Below are 19,321 nucleotides of genomic sequence, written 5' to 3' on the forward strand. Positions count from 1 at the left end.
CTCCATCACTTCAAAACTCTGCACATTCTGCTCACACATATTTAAAATAAAGTCGTATAAGAAGGAAGAATGATTTTCTTTTCAACTCCACCTCTTCTTTCCTGCTTATTTTTCTATCTGAATACAGAACTATGGACAAAGAAGCCTTTCATTGACCCAAGAACTGAAGTAGTCTATAAAGCAACTGTTTTCTACATTTCTAGAAACACTGAGAGGAGTTTTGGCAGGAAGAGCCTACTCCCAAAAGCAAATATTGGGGGAGGAGCAGCAAAAACTCCTGAACAAGTCCTGCTTTCTTTTTAAGCCACATGTCAGCAATATTTTCCCCTCACGCAGGATATGAAGATCCTAAAATTCTTGGTAGATGCAGATACTCCTAGTAAATTATCTTGAAAAAGCTAAATACCTTCCCCCCGCCTCCACCCCGAGTTCTCTTAAATCCCTTCTCAAATCACTGACAACAGTTAAAATTCCCCACTCAAAACTTTTGTAGAACTTCGTATACAACATTTAACTTCCAGGAAAACAGAACAACCAAATGTAGCAAGGAAATCAGTTAATCATCACTCCTAAATGCAAGCAGAATGTGCCCAAACAGGTATTGGCACTTACACTTCCAGAGCAATCACTCACTAGTTCAAGCATTTTATGAGAGGAGAGCTGCTCACTTTCTACATGGTTTTTTGAAGTATCTTTCATATGAAGGAAGAGAAAGACTCTACTTCGGTTTATATATCTCAACTGTTACACTGCTGTCCCAGTTAGGGTAACGAAAGTCAAACCAAAGTAATGACACAGATCTAAACACTTGAAAGGTACAGATGCATGGAATCAAACACCACTTTGGTTTTGCTCTCCATATAAACTCAGTCTCATTAATTTCATCATCAATTTATACAACCAAAATGAAAAGGTTTCTTTAGAAGACCTAAGCCATGATGAGAAATGCATGTGGAATGTGTTAGGTATTGATTTGTACGCTATGCATTTGCTGACCTAGGAAAATTCAAATATACACCAGAGAAAAGAGCCAAGACAAATATATAGCTTGGCTGCATGAAGAAAGGGGTTTATTTGTTTTATTAAGGTGATTTTAATTTAAGTTTCTCTGAGAGATTCACTCAGTGCATTTTGGAATAGTTCTCTAAAAGTGTCTTCAGAGACAATGACATGTTTTGCAAGTGGAACAAATTCAGCCAAGTGGCAGTTACTTAGGAAACAGAATTTAGCAAATGCCATACATCTTGATTTGAAGCTGAAAGTGTTTTCAGAAAAAAATCTACAGAATCTTGAAGTTTCTGGAATATTTTTTTTTTTCCTACTCCTTTCGACATCCAGTGGCAGTCCACCAACCACATCTGTTCATCTTCCACAATTATATTTAAAATACATGTAAGATGCACCACTTTCCTGCTAGTGTAATCACCAAACAGACTTACTAATGGTAGAATTTAGCCACAGAATTTTTCTACATGATTTGTATTAACAACCGAAAATTCCAAGAAACTACATGTGGTATTTTCTGTTTATCAAAATTAAGTTGTCAGTATCCCATTCTGAGAAGAGGATGAAGAAAAAAAATTCTGTGACTTCAGAATCACGAAGTGTGGCTTCCAAAAGAGTGATATGATTTTATTTGTTTATACAATATCTATACCATACATAAATTCTTACCTGCTGTTTGTTGCCTTTTCGTGTTAACATGACAAATGGCATCGTGTCTCCAGACTCTGACTCTCCTTCCCCACCTGCAAGTGAAGGACCCTTCTTGAGCTGACTTTTGAGATGCAGAGGAATGGCAACATCCAGCTGATGGACTTTCACAGATTCACCACTCCGTTGCTATTAAAAGAAAATGTAGTAAATTCTATAAGTGATCAAATGCTAAAAATGTCAGTCTGGCAACATTCATATTTTCATGACTGATTAAAGGTTTAATCTTCCAAGAAAATAGAGTAATATATAAATGAATGTATTAGGCTCTATTACATTTTCCTTTGGTTTCCTTGCTTGTGAAGAAGAAAGTTACAGGGACAGAATACTTCAAATGTTAAAGGAATTTCAGATAACAACCTTTGAAAGAAAGAAATTTACAGTCTTGATTAGACACACTTGAGAATGGACACTCTACATTCAAGATTTTTTGGTAGTATCTTATCTATTTCTCCTACAGGGCTTGCTATACTCACTACTTAAATATTTACCAGATGTGACCAAAAAAAAAAAAAACTAAGCAGAGTACTTAAAGGTTATTCAAATTTAAATGCAGCTACATTCAAACATACTAAAACCTAGGCTTGGATAGTCTAGGATAGAGTCAGAAGTGTTGCGCAGGATCCGATGCAGTTATTATTCAGCCAGTAAAATGTATGTCAACATGCCACATATTCACTGTGCACACAATACAATTAACAGCTATTTTACTAAAAGCTACTTATCCAAACATGTCAACTGCAGAGAAGAGGCTACAACTAAGAAAAAAAATATCCATGGTCTTTAGTATGGTAAGCTAAGCATTAATCACTTATTTATGTTAAAAAAAAAAATCAATTAGCTGTACAGCCAATTACATTATTTAAGAAAATAAATATTTATACCTGAAGATTTTCCAGCATCATTTTATCCAATGCCTGAATGAAGTCCTCATCTTCTGCACAAGGGACATGCTTAAGTCCTCCTCCTTTAATCATTACTTCCTATTGTAATGGGAAAAAAATAACCCATTAGTTTCAGAAATATGAATATTCAGTCCAGGAGTAAGTGGAAAAATATCCTTATTGCTTCTATATCATAGATAATCAAAGGCTTAAAAAAATAAATTGTTGAAGAAAAAAAGTTTTCAGCTTGGATTACTTTCTTGAAGAAATATGTTCTGATGTTTATTGCATCATTACTAAGGTTGGCCACTCATGATATTGTGACATACTAGTGTGTATGTACAGATGTGTATGTACACACTCTAGACACGGCAACCTCACAAAAAAGTCTATCCCTACCACACCTCATTTAACTAATTTCTCCATTAAGTCCATAAAGATAGATGGTCATTTCAAGACAAACACTATCATTCAGTATTTAGAAAGCACATGACCACAAAAATGTTTAAAGTCTGCACCCCAACAAATTGTTCTATATAGATCATTATTTTAACTCTGCAACTGCAATTCAGGCTCAACCTGATGGGGTCTTTTGCTACAGATGTTAATTTTCCAATCCCAAATTCATATTTTAGGAATTTTGCACTTCTTGGTTTGTCTCCCTTTCACTTTTGAGATCTAGTGGAGTGTCTAGTTTCCCTTGTATCGTATCAGCTTGCTACCATTGCTGGCATTGCAAACCCATCATTTATGCAATCTTTTACCTGGGAAAGTGCACAGTCCTGTGAAAACATGTTGTAATAAAGTTTGACAGCATAAATATTTTCAGAAGGTAATAATCAAAGTTTGTAAATATAAAAATAAGCTCTAAAATGTATGTGAGGTAATAGCAGGAGTGTTCTTGCTGTTTTTTCCCAGGTATGTTATGAGCAGCACTGGCAAAAAAACATTCAGTAGAGAAAACCAAAGATGCAAAAGTCAATTAACTTATCTAAAGCTACAATACATACGGTATTCTCCTCATCGGTTTCATTTTCTTTATTGGAGTCTGTAAGATAATCTGTGTTTTCTTCCTCTTCTTCTTCACCTTCTTCTTCTTCATTGTCAGAGCCCTCCTGAAATATTCAATGCATAACTTTTGACTATTTCAAAACAAAAAAGACCACTGGAACCTGATTCTTCATACGCATTTTCTGCACCTTTCTTACCCTCCCCCTTACTCCATTCGAAGCTGTTTAGTTCAGTCTTAGTGAATTTGTTTGTTATGTTTGGCATTTAATGTGTCAGTCTGAACTCACTCTGCTTTATCTGACATTTTCACTGGGAGTAGTGGCTGATGGGCCAGGTGGTTGTGCCGCCACTCATAGACAGCTCAACACACTGGAGCAATGGATGGACAAGAACTCGGGAAGTTCAACGCAGGGAACTGCACCTGAGGAGCATTAACCCCATTCACCAGCACAAGCTGGAGGCTGCCCAGCAAGAGAAGGACCTGGGGTCCTGGTGGACAACAAACTGACCAAGAACCAGCAATGCTGAGAGAGAATTGAGAGAGAAGGTCTTGTTTAATTTGGGGAACAGAAGGCTCAGGGTGGGGCAAGATTTTATCAATGTATGTAATACCTGAAGGGAGGGAGCAAAGAAGAGGGAGTCAGACTATTACCAGTGGTGCCCAGTGACAGACCAGAGGCAATGGACACAAGTTAAAAAATTTAACTTAAACAAAAGGAAAAAAGCCTTCTTTACTGTGATGGTGTTTAAACACTGGAACAGATTGTGGAGCATCCTTCCTTGGAGATATTAAAAACTTGATTAGACATTGCCTCAGGAACCTGCTGTAGGTGACTCTGCTTTGAGCAAGGGAGGTTGGACAGGAAGATTTCCAGAGGTCCCTTCCCCATCACCAACCGTTTGTGATTATAATGATATTATTAGTTTGTGGGTAAAGGCACAAACCTCACCAAACTTCAGGAACTTTAATGCTGAGAAGCACAGACTAAAAGAAAGCTTACTAGTAAACCAACAAACCAAAGCATAAGAAGAAAAAGCGTTTCCTATTTCCTCGATTAACTCATTTTCTCATAAGACTGGCATTACCACATCAATTTTGCTGTGTCATAGTGACAAGTTAGAATTTCTATGTACATGTCATTTTTTTATTGGCTGCCTCATTTTTGAGTCAAAATATTATTGGCACAGTAAACAAGGAAGGTTGTTATGCTCCATAAATCTTTTATTTATTCATATTACACAGGCATACTCAGAACACCTGTTATTTTTCCTACACGACTGCTTTGACATCTAGTCAATATATTTGCTTCTACAACAGATACAGAAAATTATCTGAAAACATTTTCATGCCAAAAAACTGAAGGCATCTTTTTGCTGAGAAGCAGCACATACCCTGAGTGAAGTTGTCAGGTTCAAGTTTCTGCCGTAATTTACCTAGAATAAGCCTCAGACACTCTGTATTCGGTTTTCGATATACACAAAACTGGGATGGAAATACCCTCAGAATTCTGACTGCGTTGTGCATACCCACATTTCACCTGCCAACTCTTTGACACAGAAGGGCTTCAGAAAGTAATGAGTAATAAAAATATTGATTACTCATTCCTCTTATGCAAGGCAAGGTAAAGGATTAAGGTCACCTCTTCTTCTGGCTCATTTACTTCACTTTCATTTCCAGATTGTTCCTCTGTCTCTGCTCCACCTTCCTCTTCCTCTTCATCCTCTTCCAGATTCTCTCCTTCTGTAATGGAATCTTTGGAATCTTTGTCATTCACAATTCCTGAAATTTGGAAAAAGAGAAAGAATTAGAACACGGAACTAGAACAGAATTAGAACATTACAATACATATAACAACTCAAGTTATAGGTGGAAGATCCCTCCAAAAGTCCATTATTACTGAACACCAGGACTTCCAATGGGTCATAATATTCAACTTCTGAATGAAATATTTGCTGTACAGTCACCTTACTTGTAAAGGGTAATCATTTCCCTGCCAGAAAAGGAGGAAAACATTATGTATAACGCTTAAAATCTCCCATAGAACAGCAATCAAAAAGCTGCACTGTGCAAACTGCTTCAAAATATCCTCAAACTGAACATGCAGTCTTACTGAAACATGCGCTGAAATACCAGCACTAAACTAGAGATGCTCTAAAAAACCAGCAGATACACTGGCACCTATTGTCATAACCTTCAAAGATCAGAAAAGCAGACTATGATCTTCCTGAGAGCACCTTCAAACAGTCCTAACAGGAGAACTAGGAACCATCACACCCCATACTGACATTTTAATAGCAAACAAGTAATATCAATATCAAGAAAAGCAACAGCTTTGAGGGACACACAGGACACAACTCCCTTTTTAAAGGCTGTAGTGTTGATGGGCTTCACCAGTGTCAAGACAAACACAATAAAATGTCTCCAACACTTGGTGACATTCAGCAACCACATATCTCCCCTTAACTCCATCGAATCCAACTGCTATGGTGGTGGTGATCCAGAGAACAGAAGTTCTTATGATTTGTAGGAAGGAAGTGCCAAGTATCTTTCCAAAGAATATTACAGTTTATAGAAGAAGTTGTAAATTACTTCTCAGTTATTTTGAGAGCATAAAAGCTAGTAATTTAGATCATACCATAAGGAAATTTTTGTCTGCATTTCATGGGTAATTTTAAGGCATGTCAATTAAATGAACAACATATTAAAAATTCAAATTCCTCCTAAAACGTATGCTGCAATGTTTTACCTGGCAATTACACATACTCATCTCACTGGATTAAAGGATTATTCTTAAAAATTGAACTTGTCTAACTGGAACAAATGCTGTTAAGGCTAGAATTAACACTTATAAAGTGTAAAATTTACATGTAAAAGATTGTCTTCAAATAAAATTGGAAGACTAGAAAACAACTGAATCTAATGAGAAATGAGCACAGCAGTATCCAATAATAGTAAGAATTGATAGGTACAAAAGGTTTACAAGTTAATGATAGTTGTTTTAGATACACACTAATTAGTATTTTGTCAACTGAGCTGTGCTGAAAGCCCAACTTTTTTCTGCTGAAATGAACTGATTTTTAACACAGCAGGATTTATAAATATAAATATACGTCACTGTGGTCTTAGCAGGAACTACAAGGTAGCACACAAGCTAGATGACAGATACATTTTAAGAAGAAGATAAACTGTAATAATCCAAGCAAAGCTCTAATTCATGAAAAGGAAATCATCCTCTGGCCTCTACTGAAATGTGAAGCCCATTCAAAATCATTCCAAAGGAAGCCTAAGGCTCAAAGTGCCTGACAGTGTTTTAAGTGCAAAACATGTTTTCTCTTTTATTCTAGCCTTACACTAACACTTACTTTCACAGCTCTGGTCAAATCCAGAACAGGAGAAGAAACACAGAGCTGCAAGGAACCAAAATGACCAAGCTGGTTTCCATCAGTGCTCAACAACCCACAGGATGCAGTAATTGAGTATGCAAACACTCCCTGATTTTTGTCGTGTGCTTCCTAAATTTTTCTGATAAAATCCATAGTTTGCTTCTTCGTTATTTGCACCATACTACTCCATATATTAATACAGGTATACACACATCTCCTCTTCAAATACTACTATGTCAATAGTATTCATATTGAGGGGGTTTTTTTTATAAACAATCAGAGTTTCTGTAAAATCTGTGGTGATCACAAAAATGCAAAGTAGTAACAAAAATATTTCTCTCATGAGAATAAAAGGATCATGAGAATAACAATAGTTATCTATCGTCACATAAAACATAATTTTAAGAATATAGGAATTGTAAAAAAAAAAAAAAAAAAAGCCAAAAAACCAAACCTCATTTCCCCTGCACATTTTCTTACCTAATTTTATTAAGAATTCCCGTTCCAAGTCTTGGACCTGTCTGATAGCTTCTTCCAGAGAATTGCAGAGCTTTATCTTTGGTCTCAGCAGTTCCAGTGTATCACTAATCATATAGTCTATGTCTATAGGAAACGGGTGGTCTTTTGTCCACACATCCAGGCTTTTTTTCCACCAAACATACCGCTAGAATACAAAATATTCAAATAAATTATATGCACATTGGCATTTATAAGCTACTTATGAAGTTTGTAATGCCCAGTCATGTTTGTAAAGTAGAAAATGCAAAAGATTCCACATCACTACTCTCTTACTTCATGTAACTATTAGATATTTTCATATCCCTAAACATTATTTGATAACAATGGATATCACAAACATTAAGAATATGCTCCTTTTCTCACAACACCTGTTAGAAGACAGAGCAAAAAAGCACTGAAAAGAAAGTGCCTTCTAAGGGTAGATTTTTCTATGCGAGATGAGCACTTAATCGCTCAGCTTTCAATTCTTTTCTCCATATATTTTCAAGAAAATTAATTGCCCCAAAGGCATATTATGGGAAGGAAGAGGGGAACATCACAAAAAGTTTTAAGACTGCAGCTAGTACAAAGTGACTTATCCAGTTTACTTTATAACAAATTAGCGCCTATCCCTTACAGTAAAATTGTGAAAAAATAAATGCTGATCTTAAGTGAACTTGACAGTAGAATCTGAGAACAAAGGTGTCACAAAAATTGCATCTGAAAAAGAAGTATGAGTAACAGAATGTTTACTTAAAAGGTGACTTGGTCAAAAAAAAATGCTTGTTGAAACTGTAAGGTATAACAAAAAATATAATGACTTCTTCATGGCCAGTTTGGTTTGGGTTTGAAAACAGGACCACGCTGTACTTCAAAGAAATTGTTTTGCATCTCAGATACAGATGAAGGGTATGCATCCTGAAGGCCTGAAATAAGTTATCACCTTAATTTTTAATATCATTGATTTAGTATAATTTAGATAGAAGCAGAAAGAAAAATAAATTAAGTCCAAAGAATTTTAGCATGGACTCCATGGTCTGGAATTCCACATTTTCTCAGAGGAACCCATTCCAGTGTTTAAACACTCTCATTATGAAATCTTCCGCCTCAACCTCCTTTACATCTATTGAGTCAGAACTTTCCTTGCTGCAGCTTGTGAGACTTACTTCTCATCCTTTCCCCATGCATGCCTGAGAGGTATCTGACTCCTTCTCTACAAACACTATTAGCTGAGGACAGTGACCTAGTCAGCATTGTCTTCTCCAAGATGAGCAAACCCACAATATGAGAACTGGCAGCTTCCTGATAATTTTTGTGACCCTCCACTGGATTCAGCTCTCCTCTCTTCTACCAGGGAGCCCTGAGCTGGAAACAGGGCTCCAGATGTGGCCTCAAAAGTGCCAAGTAGAAGGGAAGAGAAAAAAATAAAATAAAATCACTTTCTTCAATCCACTGGCTACACCTTTGCCAACACATTGTATGCTGTTGGCCATCATCACCCTAATGGTGCAGAACTTTGAGGCCATTTCAATATGACATCAACGTCATACTGAAATGCCCTCAAGTTGCACCAGGAGAGGTTTAGATTGGATATTAGGAAAAAATTCTTCCCGGAAAGGGTTGTCAGGCATTGGAACAGGCCGCCCAGGGAAGTGGTGGAGTCACCATCCCTGGAGGTGTTCAAAACGTGTTCAGAAGAGGTTCTTAGGGACATGGTTTAGTGCTAGAGTTAGGTTATGGTTGGACTTGATGATCCTGAGGGTCTCTTCCAACCGGAACGATTCTATGATTCACATAGTCCAGGAGTCCCGGCTCTGTTCCTGCAAAGCTGCAGTCTAGGGAGTCACTGCCAGGCTGTACTGTTGCATGGAGCTATTCCAGCCCAACTGGAAGACTTGATATTCATCCTCATGAGGTTTCTGGCAGCCTGTTTTTCCACTTGCTGAGACCCCCTGAATGAGGGACCCTAAACCCTTCAGTGAATCAATCCTGATCCCATTGTTCCACATGTTCATTGGAACAGTAACATCTACATATAACTGAACATACATGTCACTTTAAAATAAAACTGCTATCAGCCAGACAGGATTCTAAAAATTATAGTGCTAGAGAACAATGAGAGAAATATGTAACAGACTGACCCATATTAGCCTCTTAAAGAAATCCACAAAACAATGTAAAATTTAGTTTAGAATACCTGAAAATATACAAGGAAGCAATCGAGTTTTCGTTTGCTGGATCCTCTGTCAAAATATTGCCCGCAGGTATCGAGGATTGTGCAGACTAGTCTGATTCTGAAAAGATGCTCTGGAGGATCCAGTGGACTAGGGCTGCCATCAGGGTTCACACCAAATGATGTGAAAGAATAGAGCGTTCGAAATATTACAGCTGATTCCACCATCCGGTAATTGTACAGTTCCCCCAAAAACTTGGCACTGCTGATCCGCCGCTGGTTAAACTTTGGTTGGTTAACCTTTATCAAAGAAAAAAAACAACAAAAAAAAATCACTTCATCATGCAGATACAATAGAATCTTTGTAAAAAGTTGTGGGGTTTTGTTTGATTGGTGGTGGTTGTGTGCTTGGGTTTTATTTTAATTTTATTTTAAATTTATGGAATTCACTGCAATGAAAGATGGGTATTTATGGCTATGTACATTATACAAAATTAAACATTGAAAATTACTGAAGGTATTTATGAAAGTTCATCAATTAGTAGTTATTATAATGTTCAAATACATTTAATATACTCTGTCTTAAAGGTATGATTTTTCATTGCCCAGAGAATTCTTATAGCCCCTGTCAAAATATGGACTAGTCTCCAAAATTACTTGAGGTTGCATGAATCTGACCACATTATGGAAGAATAAATTATATCCCCTTATTATAGTAAGGGAGGCAAAATAACTGTCCTAGAAATCTTTGCAGGTTTGGTTTGGTGGTGGTTTTTTTGTTTGTCTGGGTTTGTGTGTGTGTGTGTGTGTGGTTTTTTTGTTCTCTCTTCAGGGAATTTATTTTTTAATTTAAATGAACCTTCATAAAGCAAACAACTGAGACAAGAATCCAGAATCCAAGGATTCTCTTCTTTAAGCATGATTATTTTATTGTTTTCCTTTCAATGTAAGCAGATGAGTATGGCTTAAAAGGAACGTTGGGTGTTTACCTCCATTCCTAGTCGAATATCCTCTAGCACTCCATCCACAACATGAATTCCAACATCTTCCTGGTAAAGGACCAACCCTGCTAAGAGGTTGGCTACACAGTGAATACTATTATATTTCACATTCCAGATGTTGATCATACAGCATATAACATAGTCTTTCACTTCTGCATCCTGCCAAGGCAGCTTGCGCATCTGTCTCAGGACCTAAACCAAGTTTTAAGACAAACTTAACATTTTAGCAGGCAAAATATCAAGATATTCACTGTCATTCCCCTCCATCTCATGGTCGGGAAAGCAAGACGGTCAGTACAAAGATTCTTATTTCGTTCCCTGTTTTGCACTTAATGACTGGAGAATACAGATCCATGACTGGAGCTTCCATGCATTACAACAGAAGAAACGAAACTATCTTAAAAATCAGTGATACAAAACCAATCCCTCTTCCTTGCAATTTAAAATAATAATTATAACCGCCCCTAAGCCCTCTGAAAGTTAATACTACATCACTTCCAGTAAAATCCATATCAAGGATTTCAAAAGGATTTACCTTCTCTGTGGTAACCTTGGAGAGATCCTTGTAAAGAAGCTTACGAATATATTCCTGCAAAGGAGGACGTTTTTTCTTCACAGTTTTTTCAGCTGGAGGAGGATTACAGTAGTAATAGGCATTTTCTACCATTGTAACATAGCGAGCATCTAGATGCATTGCTTGTTTTTTTCTCATCATTTGTTCCTGGAAATAGATGCAAATAATCAATTAAAGATGTTGACATACTACATTCTCAAGACAAAGGCTTTTACAGTTAAGTAATTGAAAAATGCTTTCTTAACTACAACTTTCTTCCACACCAGGACAAAGCAATATTGTCTTTAATAGGAAACATACAGCCTGTTCGGCATCTGATTAGGTAATATATCACCAGCAGTAAAGATTAAGACCAATAATTATTTGGAAGATCAACAGGCCTTAATTCTACCCATAAGAGTCATTGATAAGTTCACATTTACATTTACTTCGATTTTTACCAGAAGATCCTAATTAGCTTACTTTGGGAGTAATCTTTTCTACAGTTCACACCAACTGGTACCATAAGACTGACCCAATTTGCATAATACTATTTAAGTCTAAATTAAGCTCTACAATTTATATAGGACGACATTAGAAAATGCAGCTTTTAAGATGGTTATAGAATATAAATCTACTTGGCCTGTTCTACATCTTAATCAATAGATATTCTAAACTGATTTGCCATTCGTTTTTTCCCCTGGTTCCTCAATGCATAAGAAGAGATTACATATCCAAAACTTTGTGAGGCTTTAAGCCTCAGTTATAGAAACAGTGTTTGTGGTTTGTCATGTTTAGCATTCATCCAGCAGATGTCAAAAAAATATAGCTAAAAATCAGCATTTTTGCAATGCATAAGAGTAAAAAGCAGTCAGCTAGGGCAAGTAGCTCTGGGAAAAGCATTTAATTTTTCCTGGCTTCTAAAATTTTTATTAACTACAAAAAAATGGTAGCAATAAGTGTCTTTTAAAGATAATGGAACAGTGTTTTCAGGGGGAAAATACTTGATTATGGAAAGAATACATTTAAAACACATCAGCTGGCAAACCTTTAGAAAATTGAGAGATTCAAACCCTTCAAGATCAAAAGCACCCTGCAACAAAACGCGTGAGTCAAGAACTTGCAGTTAATTTGTCCGCCTCCGACTACAACACCACAACAAATGCTGTGACATTCAAAGAAGTTCAGAAAGAAACAGCATTTTGTGGAATAGAAATTGCACAACAACATACCTACGTATGCAAGTACTGCTCCTCCATTAACTCTATAGAATGAGAAGGGAAGCTATAGATTCAAGAGAAAGACCTGTCAAGTGTGAGCCAGTGCTTTGGCGAGAAAGGAGATAAATACGGATGAGACAGTGATATTTTCACAGCTTAAGAGCTCTGTCTCTAGAAAGAGATTCCAAACACTCAAACCCCAAAACACAGCAACTACTTTCTTTACTGCAGATACATGTCTATACTCTTCCTGCAGTGCATGGATTTGAAGGGAACATTAAAACATCTACTCAGACATCTAATATAACAATGTGGTCTATTAGTTGGCCTGTATCTGTGTAAGCTGTTAATTTAACGCAATTTCCTATTGCTAATATCCATCTTTGAACGGCTTCCTCTAACCATGTTTGACTCCGTCTCTTGCCTCAGGCACAGTTTTAGGATTGTCTCTCAAGCCAGTAAAGACATTATTTGGGGCTCGAATTCACACACTGAAAGAGACCCAAAGTTAATCCTTGTTATTTTAAAATCTTTGCCAGCACTTTATCTAGACTTACAGATACCGCTTCTACTCTTACTTTAATTACTAACCTCTACTCCTAAAACCCTTCCCTCTAGTGTCTTCATAAACTTCTTCTTCAAATTTAGAACTAGATTTTTACACAGGGCATAGAAACTACGTCTTTTACAACTGTCTTCATCTCCAGTTGAAATATCTCTGGTTCTATTCACCACCATTTTTCCCCTCAAATAGTATCTCAGGCGTTTCAGTATAGCTGCTACATTCTTTCAAACTCATCCTCTGTTTCTGCCCTATCTCCAAACTATTTGCAGTTCAAAAGCAATAGCTTTTTGCTTCAGAAATTTAATTCTTTATTTACATTTAAGTCAAAGAGATGTATGGGTCAAGTGGAGTTCTCCAGAATGCTTCCAGAAAGCTGTTCTCACAGGAGGTACAATCTCAGAGCGGAGACAGCACTGGACAGGCTATAGATAGCAAGATGATACAAGTCCATAGGGCTACAAACAAAGGCCAATAGCACCAAAGCAGCCCAGGACCTGAACATATGTCAGACCAGTCCATCTCAGCCTTGTTCCACAACGAGGAGGCAAGATTTCAGGAAAACTTATTAATTCTTCTCCCATACTTATCTCTGTTTTTATTAAAGAATCCAGAACATTATCCTCGCTAAGCATTCAAGATAAAACTTAATGAAAGGTTCTACTTATTAGCGCTCAAACATTGCAACCGATAATTAGGGTATTAGTCACAATCATCGTTATGGTTAGACCACATCACAAAGCCAGAAAATAAAAGTAGTAATTGGTCTAATTCAGTACCTCACACCCTTCCCTATAAGACACTGAGGTTTCTCTTACCAAAAGAACACTGGTTCTTAAATGAGATTCTGGTGATCTAAAGAGGAATCTTCCACAGGTTTCCAGCAGCGTACATGCCATTTCAATATGGTGATGAGAAAAGTCCGACAGAAGCATCTGATATACATTTATACAAAAACACAGCATGTCAAACATCTTTTTCAACTGCAGAAACCAGTATGTTATATCTACCAGACTTACACCATTGTGGTGTTCCATATTTAAGAAAAAAAATGCAAATTGATTGAACTGATCAGATGTTAACAAAATCCAAAATATTAATCTAATTTTAAAAGTATTATAAGAAGAGTCTAGACTCCAAATTCAGGCTCCAGAAATCTAAACCCAGAATGTTTCCTAAGCCTAGCATAAAAAAACTCTAATATTAAACAAACACTATAATCTTTCCCATACCCCTTCCAACTCATATCTGCTTTAAAATTCCTGCTGCTAGACTGGAAAACCACCAAATAATCTTGCACAGGGACACAACCACCTTGAAGCTCAAATTTAATTGTATTGTTTAAGTTAAACAACAAATAATAATTAATAGAGCATTGCAATTTACAATATTTTATAGATGAGAGAGGAAAAATGATGAATGATCATAATTTTTTTAAAGAATTTAGTTTTGATACCTTATAAGTCAATGAATAGAAAGTGATTTTAACCCGTGTGAGTCTTCAACCACCTTTTAGAAAAGGCACTTTTGTTTTTAAAATCCATTTTTAATTTGGTACTTGACAAAGTTAAGTTTGAATTTTTATCAGCATGCAAATTGAGATGATATACCTAGAGATTAATGCTTTCCAAAGCTTTATTTTGTTCCTCAACAAAAGCACCTGCTAAGATGGCATATAAGCCTCTCATTGTATCACCGAAAAGCTTTCTGCCTCTCACCCCTCCCCCTTACTGTTATTTTCACTGTAAAAACATGAATTAAAATCAACATAATGGAAAGAAAAACTCACTCCTTGTTTTGCAAGATACAGCAAATGAATAAGTAGCAATGTCTACCATTTCTTTACAAGGAAAATTATTCCAAAAGTGGAAGTTTATTGTAATATATTCCTACAATCAGAAAAATTAAACCATTCTAACTTCTACAACAGCTATAAAAGTCTGCTCGTACCAGTAGCAATAGACATCGGGGTTTAAAACATCAGATGCAAGGAATCAATGGACAACATCAGCAACAGCGAGATGAAGGGGAATGGGATGGGGATACACTATTAGCACACACAGTAGCACAGGACTATCCCAGCACTAACCTTTAAACAGTGGAGAGTGTCATTTTTGGAGAACATCTTAAACTTGGTAAGCTCACCAATAAACCTCACAGTTTTATTCTTTGTTTCAATGTTGATCTGGTCCTTTTTTCTTACCTAAAAAAAAAAAAAAAAAGGCATTTGATTTATTTGATTTATTTGATTTCAGGCCCTCAAGAATATCCCTTATAAATTACTTTGACCCAAATGTGCTTAATAAGCTTGGGAATTCAGAAGCGTTTGGTGTTTGTTTGGTTCTTTATGCCCTACTTTTACATATAAACGGGTTTCCTAAAAGTCTCTCCACAACCTTGTTTCTTTAGAAGATTTTGAATTTCTTTCCCTACCCCTTTTCCCCCCAAAAAATCTTAAGTCCTCCAACATACCAACAGTCACAGACACACATCAGCCTGGCCACCCTCATTTTGCTATGGTGAAGTAGTGGGTAAGAATTCTAGACTCTATATTTTTAGAGTCAGTAAGTAGTCTCCATATGAATGGGACCACTGGTATATAGTCCCTAAGGAAATACTAAATATTGACAGCTTTTTCAAATCAACCTTAATCAAGTGTACAATTTTCCTTTTCCTTTTCTTTTAAAATCACTGAAATGCAGCATAATTTTACTGACAAATTCAAACATTTTAAACATAATCATGCTCAGCAAAATACCACATTTCAACCTCGACAACAGGTAACTTCAGATAGGTAAGGCTTAATTAAGTCTGAGTAATTCATAAACATTTTTAGTGTCAATATTGGGAAAAAAAGTTGAACCGGTGCTATAAAATTCAGAAAACAGTAGTCACCACTATACACCATAACCATAGAAAATTTTGGTTGATGAAAATTGTAAGTAATGGTTTTTTTAGAATTAAGCGCTACATTGCAGTAGTAACCACTACCTTACAACACTGACCTTGGAGTGGGGATCTGCTGTTAGAGTAGGTCAGTTCTCATTTGAAATCTAAGTTATTAATTAACAGAAAACTCTTAACACGGTTGGAGCAGTTTCTAATTTTTGTAACTTCTGTTGTAACTGTTGTACAGTTCATTTTAATCACTGTTTAACACCGGAAATTAAGGATGGCACTACAAACAATACATCTTATCTCTCATATATATATAAAAAAATTTGAACGTACAAATCCAGGGTTCTAGAACAAATCTGCTCAGATGACAGAAAAATACTCTAAATTAAGTAATTAAATTTCAGGATTTGCATCTACATATTATCAAACTTTTTTTTTCCCCTAAAAGATGACAATTATCATACTGGTTAATTTGAATGAAAAAAACCTAAACCACCAAAACATACATGAAATCTGAAATCGCCTTTCAGCATAGAGCAAAGATCCTCTGCTACATCAGACATACAGGGATGCAACGTGGCAACCAGCCTTGCATAAAACGGTAGCAAATCCAACCTGCAAAGACAGGAAATGATAAAATAGACACCTCATCTATGCCACAGACAAAAAAAGAATTTATGTATATGTATGGTACCATTTTGCTTGTGAAAAGAATGAATGTGCATATACTGACAGAACTAGGTACACGCAATTTTATGGGCTCACATTTCAAACTGCAATATCATTTAAAAATAGCAATACAAAAAGCTATACTACCACATTTTTTTTGGAATCCCTCACAGTTAATTTCCTTTCAAAACCATCTGGTTGTAAAAATGGGATAAATGCCCTTAAACCTGGTTTGTGGCATCGGGTAACAGGACACAGAATATAACACAGGTGCTTTGCATGAATGTGCATGTATCACTTTTAAACACGGAGAAACCAATTGCACTCTGAGGTCTCATAGTATCATTTAACAAGCTGAGGAAAGTATTTTTGTTTCATTTTCAGAAGGTAAGTCAATGCTGTAAACAGATGAACTGTAGAACATGCCTACTCTTAAGAGGAAAGAAACACCTTAAATTTGCATGCTTCAAGTGACAAATTGCCTGTAAGGGAAAAATTGATTTTGAGTTTACATGTTGCAAAGGATTAGGGTTTTCCCTAAAAGCATAGCTGATACATAGAGCTTGCCCTAGCACAAAATAAAACTGGAAGGGCATCAAAGCAAAAGGGCACACACGACTGCCTCCTCTCTCCTTTCTACAGCTATGTCACTGGAACACATTTCCAAGATCTTTAATATCCATTCACCGACAAAGAGGGATAATAATGTATTTAAATTGTGGACTAGAAGCACCAGAATATAGTACCTGGCAGAGGCATAGCTAAGCAGCCTCTTGATATTGCATAAAACTCCTGGTGAAACATTGCAGGTATCCCAGTTACCTATTGAACAGTTTTTATTCTCTCTTGTTAATCAATAACTGAAGCAGTATTTACATTTTTCAAGCTTGTTGAAACACACAGTCAAGGATGACTGGTCACAGCAAATTACTATGATGCTATTAAGCATTTAGCCTTTAACTCTCAGAGAAGGGAAAGTCTCATTACTTCACACACAAATACACAAGCTAAACTTCAAAAAGGATGTCAGTTGAATCGAGGGAGCGTGTTTTAACCAAGGGGATTTCTCTTTTAAGACAAACAGCAGAAAGTTTTATCTTGGTCCCAACAAGTATGTGCCCACTGAGAGTTAATAATTTCATCTCTGTAAACTGAACATATCTGGGGGAAAGCTGAAGTCTTAGAGCACATTGTTGCTATTCCCTGACAGAACACAAAAGGTCCCTTCATGGGGAAGAACACTAAGAGTGGGTATTTCTAAATAAGTGAAATATAATAAGGAAAAGCCTCAGGTCAATTACAACAAAATTGGCAGAGATTGAATCCGTTCCCTCTCTCACAGGGGAGACAAAAATCAGTGTTCAGAAGTGGAGAGACTACAGTGTCAGTGGCACCATCTACTGGTACCTGCATTTAGGCTAATCGAACTAGGATTTTTGTTTTCCCCAAAAGCATTTCTTCCCTTGAGAAAGGGGGCAGATATTAACCAAAAACCCTACCGTATTGCTTTCTCTTCCTGCTCTTCTACATTACGAAGCAAGACCCAGCATTACGGATGAGTCAGTTACTCTCTGAAGCTCACGTTAAACACCCTGCATATAAACTACCAGAGTAAAAAACCCCACTACTTCTGACTATTGTCATTTTGACCACATACCTTGGATTGAAATTTAGTTAACTCTGGATCTCGTGATCACATACAGCACACTTCAGTGAAATATCTAAAAGCACTTTTTTTTTAAGAATTTCAAATGTTAGTTTATTAAAGTACTTTGCTCAAACACAGTCCTAATTGCAGTCTCTCTAGAATGGGTACACCCAAAACTTTATACCCAGAAAGAACGAAGGAGGCATTTTGTACAATTATTAACTGGGATTCTACCAGAAAGCCATCTTAAAGAACGAAGCAACAGAGCAAGAACTCCTGGCCTCACAAGCATAACCATAATCCAGATATATTCATAGGGCCTGAACAGGTAACCAACTGCCACTACCCACACTGCTCCATGGGAAGAGAATGATGCTGAGGAACTGGCATGCTATCAGAGAAGCAATTTTTGCTTTTGTTTCTTAGCATGGCATCACTAACCTCAAACACATCCCTTGATTTTATTCTCAAGTGAACGAGGCCACTGAGACACTGATAAGCCAAGTTCAATTAAACAAAAAGGTTCTCGCTACTGAGGATTTACAGAATAAGAAGCTGAAAGAAGGCAGCTATACAGGAGGTTTACACTTTTTACTTAAAATGTTCAGAACTATTTAACACTCATGAAGCAACTAACTTCTGAATTAAGAATAGCTAACAATAATGCTAAAAATTTCCATATGATGAACAACAGATCTCTTGCCTAGTGAACTTGCAACCTCTTAAATCACCATAGATGAGAATGGTAAAAAAAAAACCAACCCAAGCAGCCACAACAGCCCCATCTACTATTTAGCATTTGTCTAGAATTGTTTAGAATTTAAGGCCTAAAAAGAGATTCAAAACTTCTCTTATTTAAGTTGAAAAGACAAATGTCAAGAAAATTGCAGTGTGCAATTAGACATACATAATGATGTATATCTGCACAGGAAGATAATTCAGTTAAGATAGTAAAGAATTACACATAAATGCCCTCAAGCTGCGAGCAGTATGGGCTAAATCACTGCACTGTCACTTTAGGGCAAAATATGTAGTCCTGAATTAAAAGGCTTCAATGTAAATCTGAAAGCCACTTGTATACTAGCATTCAAAAATCTTTTTTAAAGG

At 36.5% G+C, this 19,321-nt stretch overlaps 2 protein-coding genes across 2 annotated transcripts in view; both read right to left on the reverse strand.

The window, feature by feature from the left end:
- Positions 1–19,321, reverse strand: part of NUDT5 (nudix hydrolase 5) — a 254,472-nt gene that overhangs the window by 144,352 nt on the left and 90,799 nt on the right. The gene's annotated exons all lie outside the window — the stretch shown is intronic.
- UPF2 (UPF2 regulator of nonsense mediated mRNA decay) overlaps positions 1–19,321 on the reverse strand; it is a 58,278-nt gene that overhangs the window by 15,998 nt on the left and 22,959 nt on the right. The window contains exons 9-19 of the mRNA XM_065653090.1: positions 16,404–16,512; positions 15,089–15,202; positions 13,818–13,934; positions 11,200–11,385; positions 10,653–10,856; positions 9,688–9,963; positions 7,473–7,656; positions 5,249–5,388; positions 3,608–3,712; positions 2,598–2,696; positions 1,675–1,842 (exon numbers count right to left, since the gene is read on the reverse strand). Of these exons, the coding sequence (XP_065509162.1) occupies positions 1,675–1,842; positions 2,598–2,696; positions 3,608–3,712; positions 5,249–5,388; positions 7,473–7,656; positions 9,688–9,963; positions 10,653–10,856; positions 11,200–11,385; positions 13,818–13,934; positions 15,089–15,202; positions 16,404–16,512 (1,702 nt within the window). The remainder of the gene's footprint in view (positions 1–1,674; positions 1,843–2,597; positions 2,697–3,607; positions 3,713–5,248; positions 5,389–7,472; positions 7,657–9,687; positions 9,964–10,652; positions 10,857–11,199; positions 11,386–13,817; positions 13,935–15,088; positions 15,203–16,403; positions 16,513–19,321) is intronic.

The sequence above is a fragment of the Caloenas nicobarica genome, chromosome 1, assembly GCF_036013445.1.
Source record: "Caloenas nicobarica isolate bCalNic1 chromosome 1, bCalNic1.hap1, whole genome shotgun sequence".
NCBI lineage: Eukaryota > Metazoa > Chordata > Aves > Columbiformes > Columbidae > Caloenas > Caloenas nicobarica.